The sequence below is a fragment of the Hesperophylax consimilis genome, chromosome 23 (assembly GCF_061612785.1).
Source record: "Hesperophylax consimilis isolate HC1 chromosome 23, BYU_Hcon_1.0, whole genome shotgun sequence".
Taxonomy (NCBI): Eukaryota; Metazoa; Arthropoda; class Insecta; order Trichoptera; family Limnephilidae; genus Hesperophylax; species Hesperophylax consimilis.
The window spans coordinates 24,204,894-24,221,775 of record NC_142858.1 but is presented as its reverse complement, the minus strand read 5'-3'; the positions used below and the strand labels follow the sequence as shown (position 1 = coordinate 24,221,775).

The following is a 16,882-nucleotide window of genomic DNA, read 5'->3' as shown; positions in this document are numbered from 1 at the left end:
TCAAATTTTTTAAGTCTCCGGCAGTTAAACTATGTCTACAATGTTAACGCTCGTCTTCTCGATCTAGTGTTTTCCAATTCTTCTTCTGTAAAAGTATCCGCATCTGCTGAAGATATTCTCCCAATCGACAAGTATCACCCTCCTTTAACGATCGAATGCTACAGTTCAAAAATAGAAAAAAATCCATCTCCATCAACAAAATTAAACTTTTTCAAAGCTGATTTTAAGCAAATCACAAATCTTCTATTGTCTACTGACTGGAACTTTCTTGACTTTGAAGAAAACCTAAATGTAATGGTAGACAAATTTTACTTAATTTTAAATAATGCAATTGAATTGTTTGTACCCGTCACTAAAATCACTGTGCACAACTACCCAAAATGGTTTAGCAACGACCTTATTAAAATAATTAGAGACAAAAAAATTGCTCATAAAGTTTATAAATCGTCACGTGATCCTAAAGATTATGTAAAATTTTGTGAACTAAGAAAGACAACTAAAAATATGTCCAAGTTATGTTACAAAAGGTGTATCGAAAACTGCGAAGAATTGGCAGCAGCTAATCCTCAGAATATTTATAAATTTGCGAACATGCTCAATAATAATGACTCTAGTATTCCGTCAAACATGTATTTAGATAATAAAATGGCCGATACCCCCCAAGAAGTCGTCAATCTGTTTGCTGAATTTTTCAGCAAAGTCTATGATACTGCAAACAACTCTCCATTATTCGATACAACTACAGCTAACAATGACAACAAGATCGATTTTAGCCAATGTATATTCAAAGAAAGCGATATTAGAACTAAATTAAAATCCCTTGATATTAATAAATCGGCCGGTCCCGATAACATTCCTCCAATTTTCTTATCAAAATGCTTATCAGTTTTAACATTACCTCTAACTAAACTTTTTAACTTGTCTCTAAAAATTGGTACCTTTCCACAAAAATGGAAAACCAGTTTTCTATTTCCAATCTTTAAGAAAGGAAATAGATCAGATATCTCTAACTATAGACCTATATGTATCCAATCGTCAATCCCTAAACTATTTGAATCTGCTCTGCTTTCTAAACTCTCGCCTGAGATTAACAAAGTTATTTCACATCGTCAACATGGTTTCATGGCAAAAAGATCTACTTTTACAAACTTGATGATCTATCAGGAATACCTATTTAATACAATGCAAAAGCGTCTTCAAACAGACGTAGTGTATACTGACTTTAGTAAGGCATTCGACAAAGTCTCACATAAAATTCTCATACATAAACTTAGTGCCCTTGGAATAACAGGGAATATTTTGAGATGGTTTGAGAGTTATCTGCATAAAAGAAAAATATGTGTTAAACTCAACTCACACTATTCACACCAGTTCGAAGTCTTTACCGGCGTCCCACAGGGGTCTCATTTAGGACCAGTACTATTTTTATTGTTTATCAATGATATAACTACGGTTTTTGATGGAGTCATGATTCTCTTATTTGCAGATGATCTCAAAATTTATAAAACCATTACAAATATTCATGACTGTTACGTACTACAATTTAATCTTGTGAGGCTACAAGAGTGGTGCACCCACAATGAACTATTTCTCAATATTGATAAATGTCAAACGATAACTTTTTCCCGAATCAAAAATCCCATTACGCATCAATATAGCATCAACAACATTTTCCTAAAAAGAGTTGAGAATATTAAGGATCTTGGTATTATTTTTGACAGGCAACTAACATTTGTTCCTCATATAAACGAAATAACCAACAAGGCCATGAAATGTTTGGGTTTTATATTAAGGACAACGAAAGATTTTAAATTAATAAATTCCTTCAAACTGCTATTCACTGGTTTAGTTAGAAGTAATCTAGAGTATAACTCAACAATCTGGTCTCCATTTTATAAGATTCACCAATTAAAAATTGAAAGAGTGCAACATAAATTTCTGCGATTTATCAATTATAAATTAGGAATTCCAAACGAATATCTTAATTACACTTTCCTCATGAACTTACTAAATTTAACCGATTTATCATTGAGACGCACAGTGTGCGACTTAGTATCTCTTTTCAAAATTTCGAATGGCAGACTGGACGCCATTGATTTGACGAGTCTTATATCGCTCCGTGTACCTACGCGCGACACTCGACAGACCGCTCTATATAATGTTCCCATATCTGCTAACAATTATTTTCAAAACTCACCTATTCAAAGACTTCACATACTCGGTAATAAGTATAGCTCAATTGATGTTTATCATCACCAATCAGTATACAAACTAAAATACAGTATACTAGAATGTTTGTAACAGATTCATAATTTTTTTTCAAACGCATATTTTATTGTTTCATTAACTAAGCTTTGTTTTGTAAAATTCCCAATCGGGCAAAATAAAGATTGATGATTACAAAGATGGTTTACAACAAACTGTAGTGTTTATCTTTATAATAATAATAACAAACTTACTTGTCTTGTGTGTATTACCTACTTACATTATTGTACTCTTGTAACTACACTATATTTATATAAACTTATCGAACTCATTGTCCAAATTCCAATAACACCGTAACTATATACTTGAATTGTATCTACTTAACTACCTACCTATATCTGTTATATTTTTCTCAAGTTTATGTATTAGTTTAACCTATGTTCTGTAAAATATTCAACCGACGTACTTTGTACAATAAACTTTGCTTGCTTATGTTTATAAAATAATAACACCATAACAATAACCCTACACATTGTTATGTAAGTTCATACTCAATTTATTATGCTATGTAATTAAAATAATTTATAATGCTACTGAACAACAAAACCCATAACATGTATAAATATGTAAAAGCCTTCTAGGCGTTAATAAAATGAAATAAAAAAAAATAATGAGTCTCTTGCTTTATTTATTAACTTCCTTGAGCAATATGTGTTGTACATAACAGAATTTTATATAATAAATGTTAAAATGGTTAAAAGAGTTTTTATTACTGGTGCACACAATTATTCTACCCACATGTAACATCGAGTTCCCTTTTAGGGAAGTAATAATTATTGGTAAAGATATTGCTACAAAGGTTCCCAGAGACAGGTCTATCACCTCCTATATTTTACTTATAACAAAGGTTGGTTCCCCATCTCTATTGAGAATCTCAAGGTTCACTGTCATCAGGTATTCCAGGATATCCTGTCTTCGTTTGTCGATGTCCGTTCTCCTCCACACAATGTGTGGGATTGGTGTTCGATTCCGAACATCTAGATTTGCTGACCTTAGAGTAAGCTCCGTTTTCTAGTCGAGTTCTATGCTTACTTATACTATACTTATTATCTCTTAGTGGTTTTTAATTACTCAACAAATGATTTTCGGTTTCATTTCAGAATGATGATAAGAAAAATGAAAATTAAAATGAATGAAATCGAAGACGGGGAGATGTCACCACTCCCCGCCCTGCTCCCAGATCTTATACCCCACACTACCCTCTCGGCTTTACCAGTGGGACTGCCCCCGGCATCTCCGTTGCCCGCCCCACCCACTTGCAATGCCACACTGCCGCCCCAACGACCCCTTCCACCTGGAGCCCCGTTGCCTTCACCAATGGGTCGTCTGCCGTTTAAAATTAGACAGAAAAAACTTAAAAAAAGCTATTATGCAAAAGTTTTGAACAATGACCAATTTCGTAAAATTTTGGATGAACTTGTACCAAAAAATATTACCAAGCCTCCTAGGATGCTAAAATGGCTGGGTAAACGACCGGGAGGTAATTCATTTATTTTTAATACTTATCGACTGTATGTGCATTTCCCTCATGATTTTGTGGTGTTAGAATTTTTTAACTCAACAGCATACCGACTGCCAATTAGATATGAAAAATTATTTTTAGGCGGTTTGTTTCAAAACGACAATTCTCTCCGGCATAGAAAACTCTCACAATGTACTGTACTGAAAACTTTTGCCTTACTATAGTTAAATCTACTTTTCTGTGAATGGTCTGGTTTTTTAAATGTGCGCTCTTCGGCGATCAACTGATGTCGTTGTTTATTCAAAGAATTCTCTAACCCTCCATTAGTTTGCCTCCAGTTAGTCGAAATGATACTCAGATTTCATGTTAGGGAAAGTCCATCAATTTGGATGTCTATGGGTATATCAATGAAACTGCTATTAAAGGATGGAATATTGACAACAATTACTGCGAGTTTTATTTTAGTTAAAATTTACTTATTTTAGTAAACAGATGGGTATCTACATAACGGTGTCTGGAAAATCGTAGTACAAGCGGGAAACTGGTGAGTATACATCACGTATAAAGAACCCAACAAACCGTTTTCTTTTTAATGTGAGCATTTGGAATAATTTTTTTTTTCTCATCCAAAGGATTAAAAAAAGTTTTGAAACCGGGTCCATTCTTCGACACATTTCAAAATACATTAAACAGCTGGTATGAAATGAAAATGATCTGAACTAATATTATCTATTAACCTCCGTAGTGACTGATTTTTTTCCAATTTGACCTAAAAAATTCCAACTTCAGACTCAATGTACTCAAAAACGAAAGCTCAAATCCAAAAAAGTTACACCACAAATTCAACTTATAATGTGATTTAGAATTACCAGTTTCTCCCCTTGTACTATGAGTTTCTGGACGCCGTGTATAATCAATTTTATGTATTTGAATATTTGTGATTATTTGCAAAGATGCATGTAATTTTTTTTTTTTGCTTTTTGCTATTTTTGTTCAGCGGCATATTTGAAGTAGATACTGGGCAATAAAATTAACTTTGCTATTTTTCAGATGCCATTCCCCTAAAAGTATCGAATTTCGATGTTCCGCCACCGAGCCTGCCGATGTTACAGACGCATGAAGAAATGCTGAGGTTGGTTTGATTTTACAATATTCATTTTCTCAAAAATATTCATGGTGTGTTTGAGATAAATTCCAATTAAATATTCGGATACGTATACTGCCGTCATAGGTAAAAACACAGATACTTTCAGTATCGCATTGGTGAGAGACCACCATTCAGAATCAAAATTGTGTTTAGTTACCAGATAAAAACACTATAAAACCTACCCTTTTCCAATGGGCCAGTTCATTGAATTCTTATAAACTTATAGCAGAGGTTAACAGTTTATAAAAAATTAATAGTAGTATATAACAACTCGAAGGATCACGTCAACAACTGGAATATGAGTTGAGTGATTGGCTTTCAAGTTGGAAATTTCATGCCTTATTTTAAAAAAATCATACCTTTGAATTTTAATACGGAGACATATAAACTGATTATAGTGTTATATAGCCAATAAATTCACATACACTTTCTTCGCATTGCATCACCTTAAATAAATAAATTAAATCTGATGACATTGACTTTTCACTCTCCGATAGCTATTTGGGAGAGGTGATCTATGCTTACTTATTTTCTCTAATAATGGTTTTTCACTACTCAACGGATGGTTTTCGGTTTCTCAATCAGAATGATGTTAAGACAAGTTGAAGAAATCGAAGACGGGGAGATGTCACCACTCCCCGCCCTGTTCCCAGATCTTACACCCCCCACCACCCTTTCGGCTCTATCAGTGGAACTGCCCTCGACATCTATGCTGCCCGTCCCACCCACTTGCAACGCCACCCTGCCGCCCCAACGACCCCTTCTGCCTGGAGCCTCGTTACCTTCACCAATGGGTCGTCTTCCGTATAAAATTAGACAGAAACAACTTAAAAAAAGCTGTTCCAAAAAAGTTTTGAACAATGACGAATGGCTGGGCAAGCGACCAGATGGTAATTAATTATTTTTTTAATATGTATTTATTGATTCTATGTGCATTTCCGTCATGATCGTGTGGTATTAGAATTTTCGACTGCCAATTAGATCTGCAAAATTATTTTCGGTAGCATGTCCATAGGCTTTCAAATTGATAGACCAGGCAATTGGGGAAAGGTGAAAAAATTACTATTCAGATTTACTCAAAAAATGAAAGCTCACATCTGTTAAAAATGTACGAACCATTAGCAAAGTTCACCACCAGTTACTTTACAGGCTCCTGCCTAGCACCTAGCGGTCAGAGGTAAAACTAGGGCTAACAGATAAAACAGATGTTTTGCCTTATCAATTGGCTTTCTTTGACAGTGTTTGTTTACAATTAGCTTGTCAATGTGTTTTACTTGGTTAGATTATAAAAACCCTCGCCGACTGGATTCCTTCTTCTCTCCTATAAAATAGTAACAAGCAGTCATTATGGTCTACAGACCATTAGTAAAAGTGTCGGGAATAATTTAACTCTTTGTAACATTAAATAAAGTGAAATGCAGTTTTGTGCAGTAAAAACAAAAAAACCATGCATCTGTTATTGAAGACTTCATCAAGCCCAAACAAATCTTAACAACATCCAAAATAGTTACAGCACAAAATCGACTCCATGTGTGATTTAGATTTACCAGTTTACCCGCTTGTACTATGAGTTTCTGGACACCGTGTATAATCAATTTTATGTATTGAATATTTGTGATGATTTGCAAAAATGCATGTAAATTTTTTTTTTTACATTCTGCGACTTTAGTTCAGCGGCATATTTGAAATAGATACTGGTCAATAAAATTAACTTTACTATTTTTCAGGTGCCATTCCTCTAAAAGTATCGAATTTCGGTGCTCCGCCACCAAGCCTGCCGGTGTCACAGACGCATGAAGAAATGCTGAGGTTGGTTTGATTTTACAATATTCATTTTCTCAATAATTTCATGGTGTGGTTGAGATAAATTCCAATTAAATATTCGGATACGTATACTGCCGTCATATAGGTAAAAACACAGATACTTTCAGTATCGCATTGGTGAAAGACCACCATTCAGAATTGAAACGGATTATGCCTCTCTTTAGTGACCTGATCTATCGTTTACAAAACACCAAATTTCTCACACATAAATGAGAACTATGAAAAAGTAATAATTATTTATTTGGAGAAATTAGTATTACTACTTAAAAACCACAAGTAACAAATAACTTTTCCCATTTATGTCTGACGATTGAATTTATTGTTTTTTTGTAGAGACGAAGTCGGCAAATTTACCATCACACAGCTCCTAGAAAATATAAAACCTCTGCAGGACCAGGTAACTTTCAACCTCTTTCTCTAATAAGGATTACGATGATGATAATGTATGATTACAGTTTCCATTTCTATGTATAATTAACTATTACAACGTAGGTGCAAGCATAGTGGATAGACCGTCTCGGTCAACACTTCTTGCTTTATTGAAATGTAAATTTTACAAAAGATTGATGGCGGTGTTTGTTTGTACATATTTACGAAATACCTATTTTAATTTGCAGTACATTTTGTATGTATGCACATAAACCGCAGCATACACAAAATTGTGCACTTGCCCTGTTTTTGGAGGAATGGATTTTTTTTTTTTTTTTTTTTTATATTTACTCCACACAGGAGGCCCTGAAGAAAATAATTTCCCTCAGGGCCTATGTCATCTTTGGGGATGCTGTGTGGAGGGTCTTTTTGTGGAGAGGAAGGAGTGAACATGGGTCTTGAAGAGTCCCATGTTGTAGGAGGGAGGAAACACAGAGGCCGGCAGTTCGTTCCACAGCCGAGCTGTTGAACTTAAGAACGAATCGTAGAAGCGACCCGTTCTCATGTGACAAGTGTCAACTGTGTACAAATGTTGGGCTTAGTGAGAGAGTACTGTTTTACATTTTCATTTATGGTCTATGTGTAAATGTGTATTGAATTTTAAAGTTTCATGAGATATCCTACTGGCATACCCACTACCGCATTTATTTTTATTTTTCCGACTTTATATCCGGGTTAAATCTTCCCCACAGGACAAACTAAACCCTTCCACACACTTTTCCATAAATAATCATCTAGTCAATCCCCATTATGCAAGTGCATTATATAAGCATAATAAATACAAAATAATATAAGAACAACACGTCAAATCACCAGAGATCAAATGGGAAAATAATTCACCGACTCCAGATATTTTCATATCAGAGGATTCGGCTCAGTAGAACTTCTAATTGGACCTATAAATCCTACTGATCCCTCAGTGTGAATATTCAAAAAATCTTTCATAATCCTACATGTATTTAAAATGACTGATTTTTGCATTTTTATATATAAATTCTTTGACAGATCTAATGCGCCTAAATTTTGAATGAGAGAGCTAGGTATAATGCCAGTAGCCGAAATAACAAATGGTAATATTTTTATAGTCAGAGAATGCCAAATTCTTTTAATCTCGTAATTTAATTATTATTTAAGAAGAAAATAATATTATTAAATCCAAAGGAAACATAACAGACTCCGAAAATAAAAAGGTCACAATGATACCAAAACTTTCCACTATGTGTCGCTATTATGACGGCTGCAAACTCTTATTAACTGCGTACTCTTAGAGCATAAGTAATAATAAACATAATTCTGCTATAACTAAATCTATTTATAATTGGCATACAATTTTTTGAGAAATTAAGAAAAATCATTATTCTGCGTGTCACTGATACAAATTTATTGATAATAAAACTTCTATTGGTCATAGCTGCAACGGGCATATCTGATGCACCTGGCGCCAGCTATGAAGATGAACGTTCCATTGCAGACCCCTGCAATGCAGCAGCAGTTGGATGAGCTGGAAGAGGTACATTTTATTTATATTGCATTATAGACAAACCCTAATACTATTAGGATTTATTTCTTTGATAGCGAATAAGATATTCTGTCTATCACAGTGGCTTGCAGTACATAAAGGCTGAAAAACTGTGCCAACTGATACTGAACTAGGTACTCTGTAAAGGCAACAAATTAAAGATAAATTGATTTAATAATACATTTGATTGCTTTTTACATTGCATTTTTACTTTCATATGATTACCTCATTATAGTGTATGTACAAACTTAAATTTGATTTTTTTTTTTCTTTGATAGCGAATAAGATATTCTGTCTATCACAGTGGCTTGTAGTACATAAAGGCTGAAAAACTGTGCCAACTGATACTGAACTAGGTACTCTGTAAAGGCAACAAATTAAAGATAAATTGATTTAATAATACTTTTGATTGCTTTTTAGGTTGCATTTATACTTTCATATGATTACCTCATTTTAGTGTATGTACAAACTTAAATAAGTTTAATTGTAGTTTGGGGAAATAAAAACAAACTGTAACATGCGTAGAATTATATTTATTTATTAATATTTTTTTAAATGTTTATATTTATAAAATACCTTAGTTAATTTCTAGTATATATACCATGGTTAATTTCTTATATTACAACACATATTATTCGAGGGTGGTCTCGGAAGTACCTGAACGGTTATATAAATAGCGGTCATTGTTTGAAAAAATTCCTTTGTACCAACCTTATATAGCTTAAGTTTGAAATTTAAAGACGCTAATTTGTTTAGTATTTGTTTGACAGCCATCAATGAACACTCTCAGTGAATTTTTGAACATGGTAAAAATTTGAAAGGTCTCAGTCCAACCAATATCAAAGCTGACCTAGAATCTACTCTAGGGGAATCTGCTTCTTCTTTTATAACAATAAAATATTGGACGGCGACAAGAGTTTAAACGAGGCCGTGCGAGCTGCCAAGAATACCATTGCAGTGGTCGACCAAATGAGGTGAACATGGTGAGGAAAATCCACAAAATAGTATCGAATGACCGTAGACTGAAAGCGCCAAACTAGCATACATGGTAGGCATTTCAAAAAGTGCTGTACATCGCTTATTAACCCATTGGCCTCCGAATTGTTTTGTACCGAAGTTTTAAATCTGCAGTGGTGTACTAAATCTTACATAACTTTTAAACTAAACATGCAAACGAAACAATTTTTTTAAATTTACTCGTTCATTGAATTAAGGTATGCAAAAAATATATGCAGTTTTTAAAAAAATAATAATAATATGATTAAACGAGGATATAAAAATATTTTTTTTATAAAAACCTTTTTTTTCTTTTTTTTATAATTGGATTAAGAAAAGTTTTACATTAATCATACTTATGACCATAATATATTTTATTTCAATTTGGGCTGATGTTAGCCGCCCACCACGCATTTTACGAACAAGCTTGTCAATTCCCGAACCACACGCTATTTAAAAAAAAATTCAATGATGCTGAAATATAACAAAATTTCAATCGTAAATATCAGGAAAAAACTGTACCAACGGAGTCCTACCAATTACTACGAAATGAATGCTTAATTATCTACAAAGCGATTGGCATTTAAAATTTTAAACACAGATGTCAATAATGTATCCTTTTTTCGTTTTTAAGCCGATGACACCAGACCCGCAGGGACGGCGTCGTTTGAGGCCAATGGGTTCTGATAATTTAGACATGAGAAAGCTGTGCGCAGATGGGTTCTGCGTTTGCTCACAGTGTAATAAACAACAGCATGTAAGGATATTACAATCAAGTGTTTTGGCAATGTTTCACACATCCTTTATCGCTCAAATCTCTATCTTCAATCTCGCTCCAATATCGATCCAATATCAATTAGTTAAAGTTCAAATTGCTTCCTCACCCACCCTATTCGCTAGATTTAGCCCCCCGGATTATTTTCTCTATCCAAACTTGAAATAATGACTCGGTGGTAAAGGATTTGCCAACAAGAGCTGGAGTCTACGGTTGATGGCTATTTTGAGGAGCTCGACAGTTCTCACTATAAACATGCTATCGAAGCTATTGAAAATGTTAGAAAAGTGTATCGAGCTAAATGGAGACTACGTTGAGAAATAAAGTAAATAGATAGAGAGTTGTTCCCAAATTTTTTGTGTTTTCTTTGTTAGGTCGGGTACCTCTGGGACTACCCTTGTATCTATAACTTATTCTCAATGAAATTGAAATATAACCTGTAGTTCATTGAATATCTTAAATCCTTTAAAATGGATTTAAGATATTAAATTTATTTTTTACTTTGGGTTTATTATTATTATGTTATATTATTATTTAGGATATAAATGTATGTGTATACAGCTTCTGAGATGATGTATACATATGAATGAATCAAGTAGTATGTGTCAAGACCGAGTATTATTATTTAGGATATGAATGTATGCATATATAACTTCTGAAATGATGTATGCGAATGAATCGAGTAATATGTGTAAGACTGAGTATTGTATTTCCGACTTTATGTCCGGGTTAAATCTTCCCCACAGGAAAAACTAAACCCTTCCACACACTTTTCCACAAATGATCCTCAATTCAATCCACATTATGCAAGTGCATTATATAAGCATAATAAATACAAAACAATACAAGAACAACATGTCAACTCACCAGAGATCAAATGGTATAAATTTAAATATAAATATCAAACCCTTATATTTAGTACTATTATTATTTAGGATATGAATGTATGTATATATATCTTCTGAGACAATGTATACATGCGAATGAGTCAAGTAGTATGTGTCAAGACCTAGTTGTTTGGCAGTCCATCCCCTCCGCCTACCCCTGAATAAAACGTTTTGATGGTTAGTTAGTTATTTACTAGTGGAGTAGCATGAATTTCAAAATTTTAGGCAAAAATATAAATGGGTACTGTCAAACTTGGTAATAACTAACATGAGGGGACTGACTAAATTTGCTTCGTACAGACATATTTGTTTTATCAAAAATAGGTTTTTAATCTATGTAACTCTACTATCAATGTATTATGTACCACATAAACCAATTATCAATAAAACTAAACATATTACAACACTTTAATTAATAAAATTTATGTCAAAGATTTGACTCTCACGCTTCTCAAAGTCCTCCTCAAAACACTCAACGCATTATAACTTTTTTTTTTTTTTTTAATTTAATTAAAATCAAATTTAATAATATAATTATTAAGTTCTGCAAGTATTTTTTGGTTTTTGTTATTTAGTTACAGCTGTTTCGGCTTTCAAGGCTATTTTCAAACTGTGGTTAAGCCACGTTTTGACGACTTATTAATATGATTCTATTTTACCCCCTCCCAAGTTAAAATGATTTATTACCGGTTAAACCAATTTACTGATAAAAATAATTGTGACACTATAACTACCATTATAATGCATTATAACTACCTATCATCGTTAGGTTCCAGGCTTCCAAGAAAATTACGAGTTTCACTAAATTGTCATTCACATATTATCATTAGTTTACGCAATTGTTATTGGTTTCTTTTGTAAAATTTTACTTTTCATGACCTGCGGCCTATTTTGTACGGCCCTCGTGTCATTTTCGTTCACTTGGCTGTAGAGAAAAATCAAAATCCGCCTGTAGGGCTCGCGGCCCTTCTGCTAAAAAGGTTGTGAAATACAATACACTTAATGTACTATTCACAACCGCACGCACATAGTACTATTTTTACTCAATTAGCAATATTTTCAAGCGCATGCAGTGCACGAACAACGATTATCAGCCACTGACCCATGTACGTTAAATTATCAATTCCAAAATTAATAGATTTCTTTAGAAGAATGTCATAATTCACTAAGATGTACTATTTAAATGAACAACGGCTATGTTCTTTTATGCAATAAAACATTTTTAAACTTTCTTTAACCGGTCAGCAACGTAAGCAGATATACACGATAAAATAACGATAGCAGTCAAGTACAATAAGCGTGTTTACACGTCAACGCGTGTGTTTCCACAAAAATCGTCATAACTCCGTTATTCTTCTAGTGACATCCCTAAAACAAAAAGTAGAATATTCGTATTGAATGAAGCTTCACATCTCTATTCAAAGTTATCCATAGAAACCCGTAAAAAGACCTACTCAGTGGAAGCAAATTTTACCCGCCAAATCGTAAAACGACGCCAAGATTTTAGCAAGTTTAATTATTTTAAAAAATATATATTTTGTATGAAATGGTCAAAAAGTGAAGTGACAGAATTGTTTATTGTACATTTGTACGATGAAATAAGTGTTTTTTTTTACACTATCCGTGATTTTAGTATCGTTTTTACATAAAACATTACAGGTGAGTCATTTTTACAATTTTTTCATGTTTCCATTCTAAATTTAAATATTTACAAATGTTAATATTTATTTATGATACAACAATTTGAAAGCCTATTTTGTAACCTTTCTAAAACAGTTTTTACTATTCGGCTCCGTTCAGTAATGTTTCATTTATAGAGCTTTGATTGTGAGGCGGTAATAACACAACGTTTTCGTGAAATTGACATTTCGGCAAAGACATCTTAGCTTCAAGTTCGCGAAAAGTCGGAGGGGTTAAGTTACAAATAACCTGCTGGTCCATAGGCTAGAGTAACGGAGTGGTGTTGCATCTATCGTAGCATCTATCTTCTTAATTTTATCTTTGTTCTTGAGGATAGTGCAAATCGTCAGCCATCGATCAGCCACGCTTACACCTCGTTCTCACTTTTCAATGATTTTACGTTTTATTTCTAGTTACTTTTACTCTCTTATGGCTGTCTTCTTTTGGTCTTTTCTTTTGTGTATTTTTACAAGGGTTATTAAACTTTGCACAAAAAAAATTCAAATAATGTCTGAATACAATTTGAAAAAATATGTGATCACGTACGGTACTAACGTGCTAGCTGAACAAGTGCTAACCATAGACTGACGCACTGGCAAGGAAGGTCCGGCTCACAAGTGAGTGACGTGAAGATGGGACTTGCCCTTTCTGCATCACTCGTTATGCGAAAAATCGCTCATTAAGAGAGCATTTTTTTCATCATCTATTTTGCTCGTTATAGGAGGTGCTCGTCATGAAAGGTTGCACTGTATTTTCTTTTTGTGCTGCTATTATTTTGTATTACCGATATAATTATTATTTTATTTAGGATTTCCGTGCTAAGTAGAAAAATGATATTAACACATTCACAAACACTATTGATGTCATTTTAGAGGAGATGCGATACGAAACAACGGACTAGTTTTGTATTTATTTGTTTTTATGCCTAACTGGGCTTTTACATGATTTAAACTACGCCTAGACTATAAATAAAGTTGAATAAATACATAAAATATATGTACATATACATATTATACATAAAAATTTAAGTATTGCAGTACTATTGTATTGTGTAAGTATTGTACTGTATATTATCTCCTTATATAATTAATAATAACATAGATCATTGTAGAAATGTATTATATATTTGTACAGCGCCCTTGAGGTGATTTTGCACAAAAACGGCACTATGCAAATCATCCAAATATTATTATTATTAGTATACTATATATTTAGCCAGTCTATTTGTGTCACAACACGAATACTTCTATACTTGATCCAAAGACGATAATTTTTTACTTCTAATTTTACCGTCTTCACAAAACACAGTGTCCTCATAGCATATGTCGTATCACAAATTTCTGTTTTCAGACATTTTCTGGAAAGTGTCCGTGAACGTTAATGTTATGTGTAGTTAGTTGAAAAGTATTTTATATTACCGTATGCTTTTATTTAGGATTTCCACGCTAAGTAGAAAATTGATAAAATATTTGTGTGTAGCTAGTTAGATAGTATTACCAATTATATTGTATTACCAATGTTTAATTTGTTAACAAGTATATTGTATTACCAATGTGTTTTATTTAGGTTTTCTACGCCAAGTAGAAAGTTGATATTAAATTCATGTGCAACATAAAAAAAAACCTTTTTTTGCTATTTTGCATCTATTTGCAGCTTTTAATTTTGTTTCCACATGTTTTTAAGATCATTTTGTCAAAACTGATGTACTGATAACTGGTGTATTTTTGGTAGTTTGATTTCATAAATTACAATTGACCTTACATAAATTCGTAGTTTACAAGCTACATTTCTTTTTCTTTGTAGTTGCTGAAGACAGCTGTTAGGAAATAAGAAGTAAAGGGGGGGTGGTTAGGGAGTTCTAAACGGCCTCAGTACAGAAAATGTACTGGTATTTTTATAATAATTTTTTTTTCCAATACGTAAAAATTTGCCTTTTGTTAAAATTCTTTATTTTCGACTTCTTTATAAATAAAAATTCACGAATGAATTGTTTTCTTATTATACATAATTTCTAACATTAATTGAATTTGCATTTAAAGATTACCATAAAAGATTAAACCTGAGTGTTTATTTAACCTCTGGAACACCGATCATGCACCAGCGACAAGAATTTTTCCCACCGTCAAACCGATTGTGCTCAGGTGACATTGCAATTTCGCCCTAGCTGGAATTTTTTAAGACGTTATTTAAACCTCTATGCCCTGAGGAAGTTTTTTAAAAAATATATCAGAATCTCGTGCACTTGAAACACTTCGGAAAGTTCACTAAATAAATTACCTACGACTGTCATAATTATAATTCTACTGACGTTTGCAACTAAATTTGTAAAAAATAAATTATTAGAAGTTTTAAAAAGAGTATCAAAATCTTTATTTCTTTGAAAACACCTTTTTAATTATTTTTTCCTGTAGGGTTTTTATTCAGGTTTATGTAGAAACAATAAAACCAGTGTACATGTTCATATAAATATATTTTTTTTGACAATTGACTCCCAAACGCGAGATCTGGTAAACAGAAAACAATCACAAAAAAATAAAATAGTAGTTTTAATTCAGATTTTAGCCAAACTCATCCAATGTAATTTTCATGCAGTTCTGAAAATTTTTGGCCAGTGTTCAAGGGTATCTGAGGATTTTCTGATCCAGTGTTCCAGAGGTTAAACTTTTAAAGGTCTCACGAAAAAAGAGTTTTTGTTGATATTTCTCTTTGTGTAAGTTAACTTAATTGTTGAGTAGAGATCTAAAAAAAAAATTCCCCCACCCATCACCTCTCCCCAGGGGCAGAACCTCCCACAAGTGAATGCTATAGCTACGCCGCTGGTAATCATAAACTGCCACAAGCCACAAAATAAGGACAAATTATTATGTTTACAATGTGAAACATGGAACATATTATGAATTATGTTACCTGATGATGGACCTGTAACGCTGTTCGAAATGTTCGCTAAAGAAGGAGAAAATGCAACACGACATAATAAACAAAAAATAAATGTTACAATATCTACGAACACACAGGCTACATTGAACCGGCTTAGGACATTTGTCAAGAAGATCAGATTCCCACATAGTGATGAAGAACTATTAAGCATAGGCACTCGTTTGAAACTCCCACGGCGCGTGCCAAGCCGGAGCGTGCGTACTATATGCACACGTATATATACGTACATATCCGTATCCATAAGTATAGAGCATCAAAGAGCACAAAACTTTTACTCGATGGTATGTATTAATCTTTGAGTGTCTTTATTTTATACATGGTGACTGAGAACTAATGGTACAAGCGCGGAAACTGGCGAACCTACATCACAAAATTATTCAATTTGTTCATTCTACTTTAAAAAATAAAAAATTTACCATTTTTTCCACTACTTTAGGGTTAGAAACTATTGGGGAATATTAGCTTATAAGTACTCACATTATGTAGTGACAAATCAGGAAATATAACATCAATTTTTCACTTCTACATTCTAAGCACAGTTCAAGAGTGCATATCATGATGGACACTTGAACCCTTTCATTGAAGGCATCGATAATTCTCTCTTTCTCTCTATTAATCTCACAGTATCAACATTAGGATAATATGTACTGTACTAGTATATCCTATCATAAATCATTAATGAAACATCTAGCTCAAAAACGCAATACTGTTTTAAAATTTAAATAAAATATTCTTAAATTATTCATTCCGGTATATGTAGTTACGCACTCGTTACACTCCTTAAATATAGAAAAAAAGGGTAGAAACACAAAACATTTAAAACAAGTCATGAACTTGGTTAATGTTTTAAACTCGGATTTTACTTTTGAAATTATGTTAAGTAGTTCAGTATGCTGATTTTCATCAATAATCTATAAGAATTTGGTCAGAAGACTAGGATTTACTCTCAAATCAAAAAAAG

The 16,882-nt window shown here is 33.0% G+C and overlaps 1 protein-coding gene across 2 annotated transcripts in view; it reads left to right on the top strand.

Moving 5' to 3' along the window:
- LOC149412482 (uncharacterized) overlaps positions 1 to 16,882 on the top strand; it is a 29,380-nt gene that overhangs the window by 4,611 nt on the left and 7,887 nt on the right. For both annotated transcript variants that reach the window (XM_089645855.1, XM_089645856.1), the window contains exons 2-7: positions 3,366 to 3,745; positions 4,778 to 4,859; positions 5,460 to 5,764; positions 6,602 to 6,683; positions 7,032 to 7,095; positions 8,539 to 8,637. In XM_089645855.1, the coding sequence (XP_089501981.1) occupies positions 3,366 to 3,745; positions 4,778 to 4,859; positions 5,460 to 5,764; positions 6,602 to 6,683; positions 7,032 to 7,095; positions 8,539 to 8,637 (1,012 nt within the window). The remainder of the gene's footprint in view (positions 1 to 3,365; positions 3,746 to 4,777; positions 4,860 to 5,459; positions 5,765 to 6,601; positions 6,684 to 7,031; positions 7,096 to 8,538; positions 8,638 to 16,882) is intronic.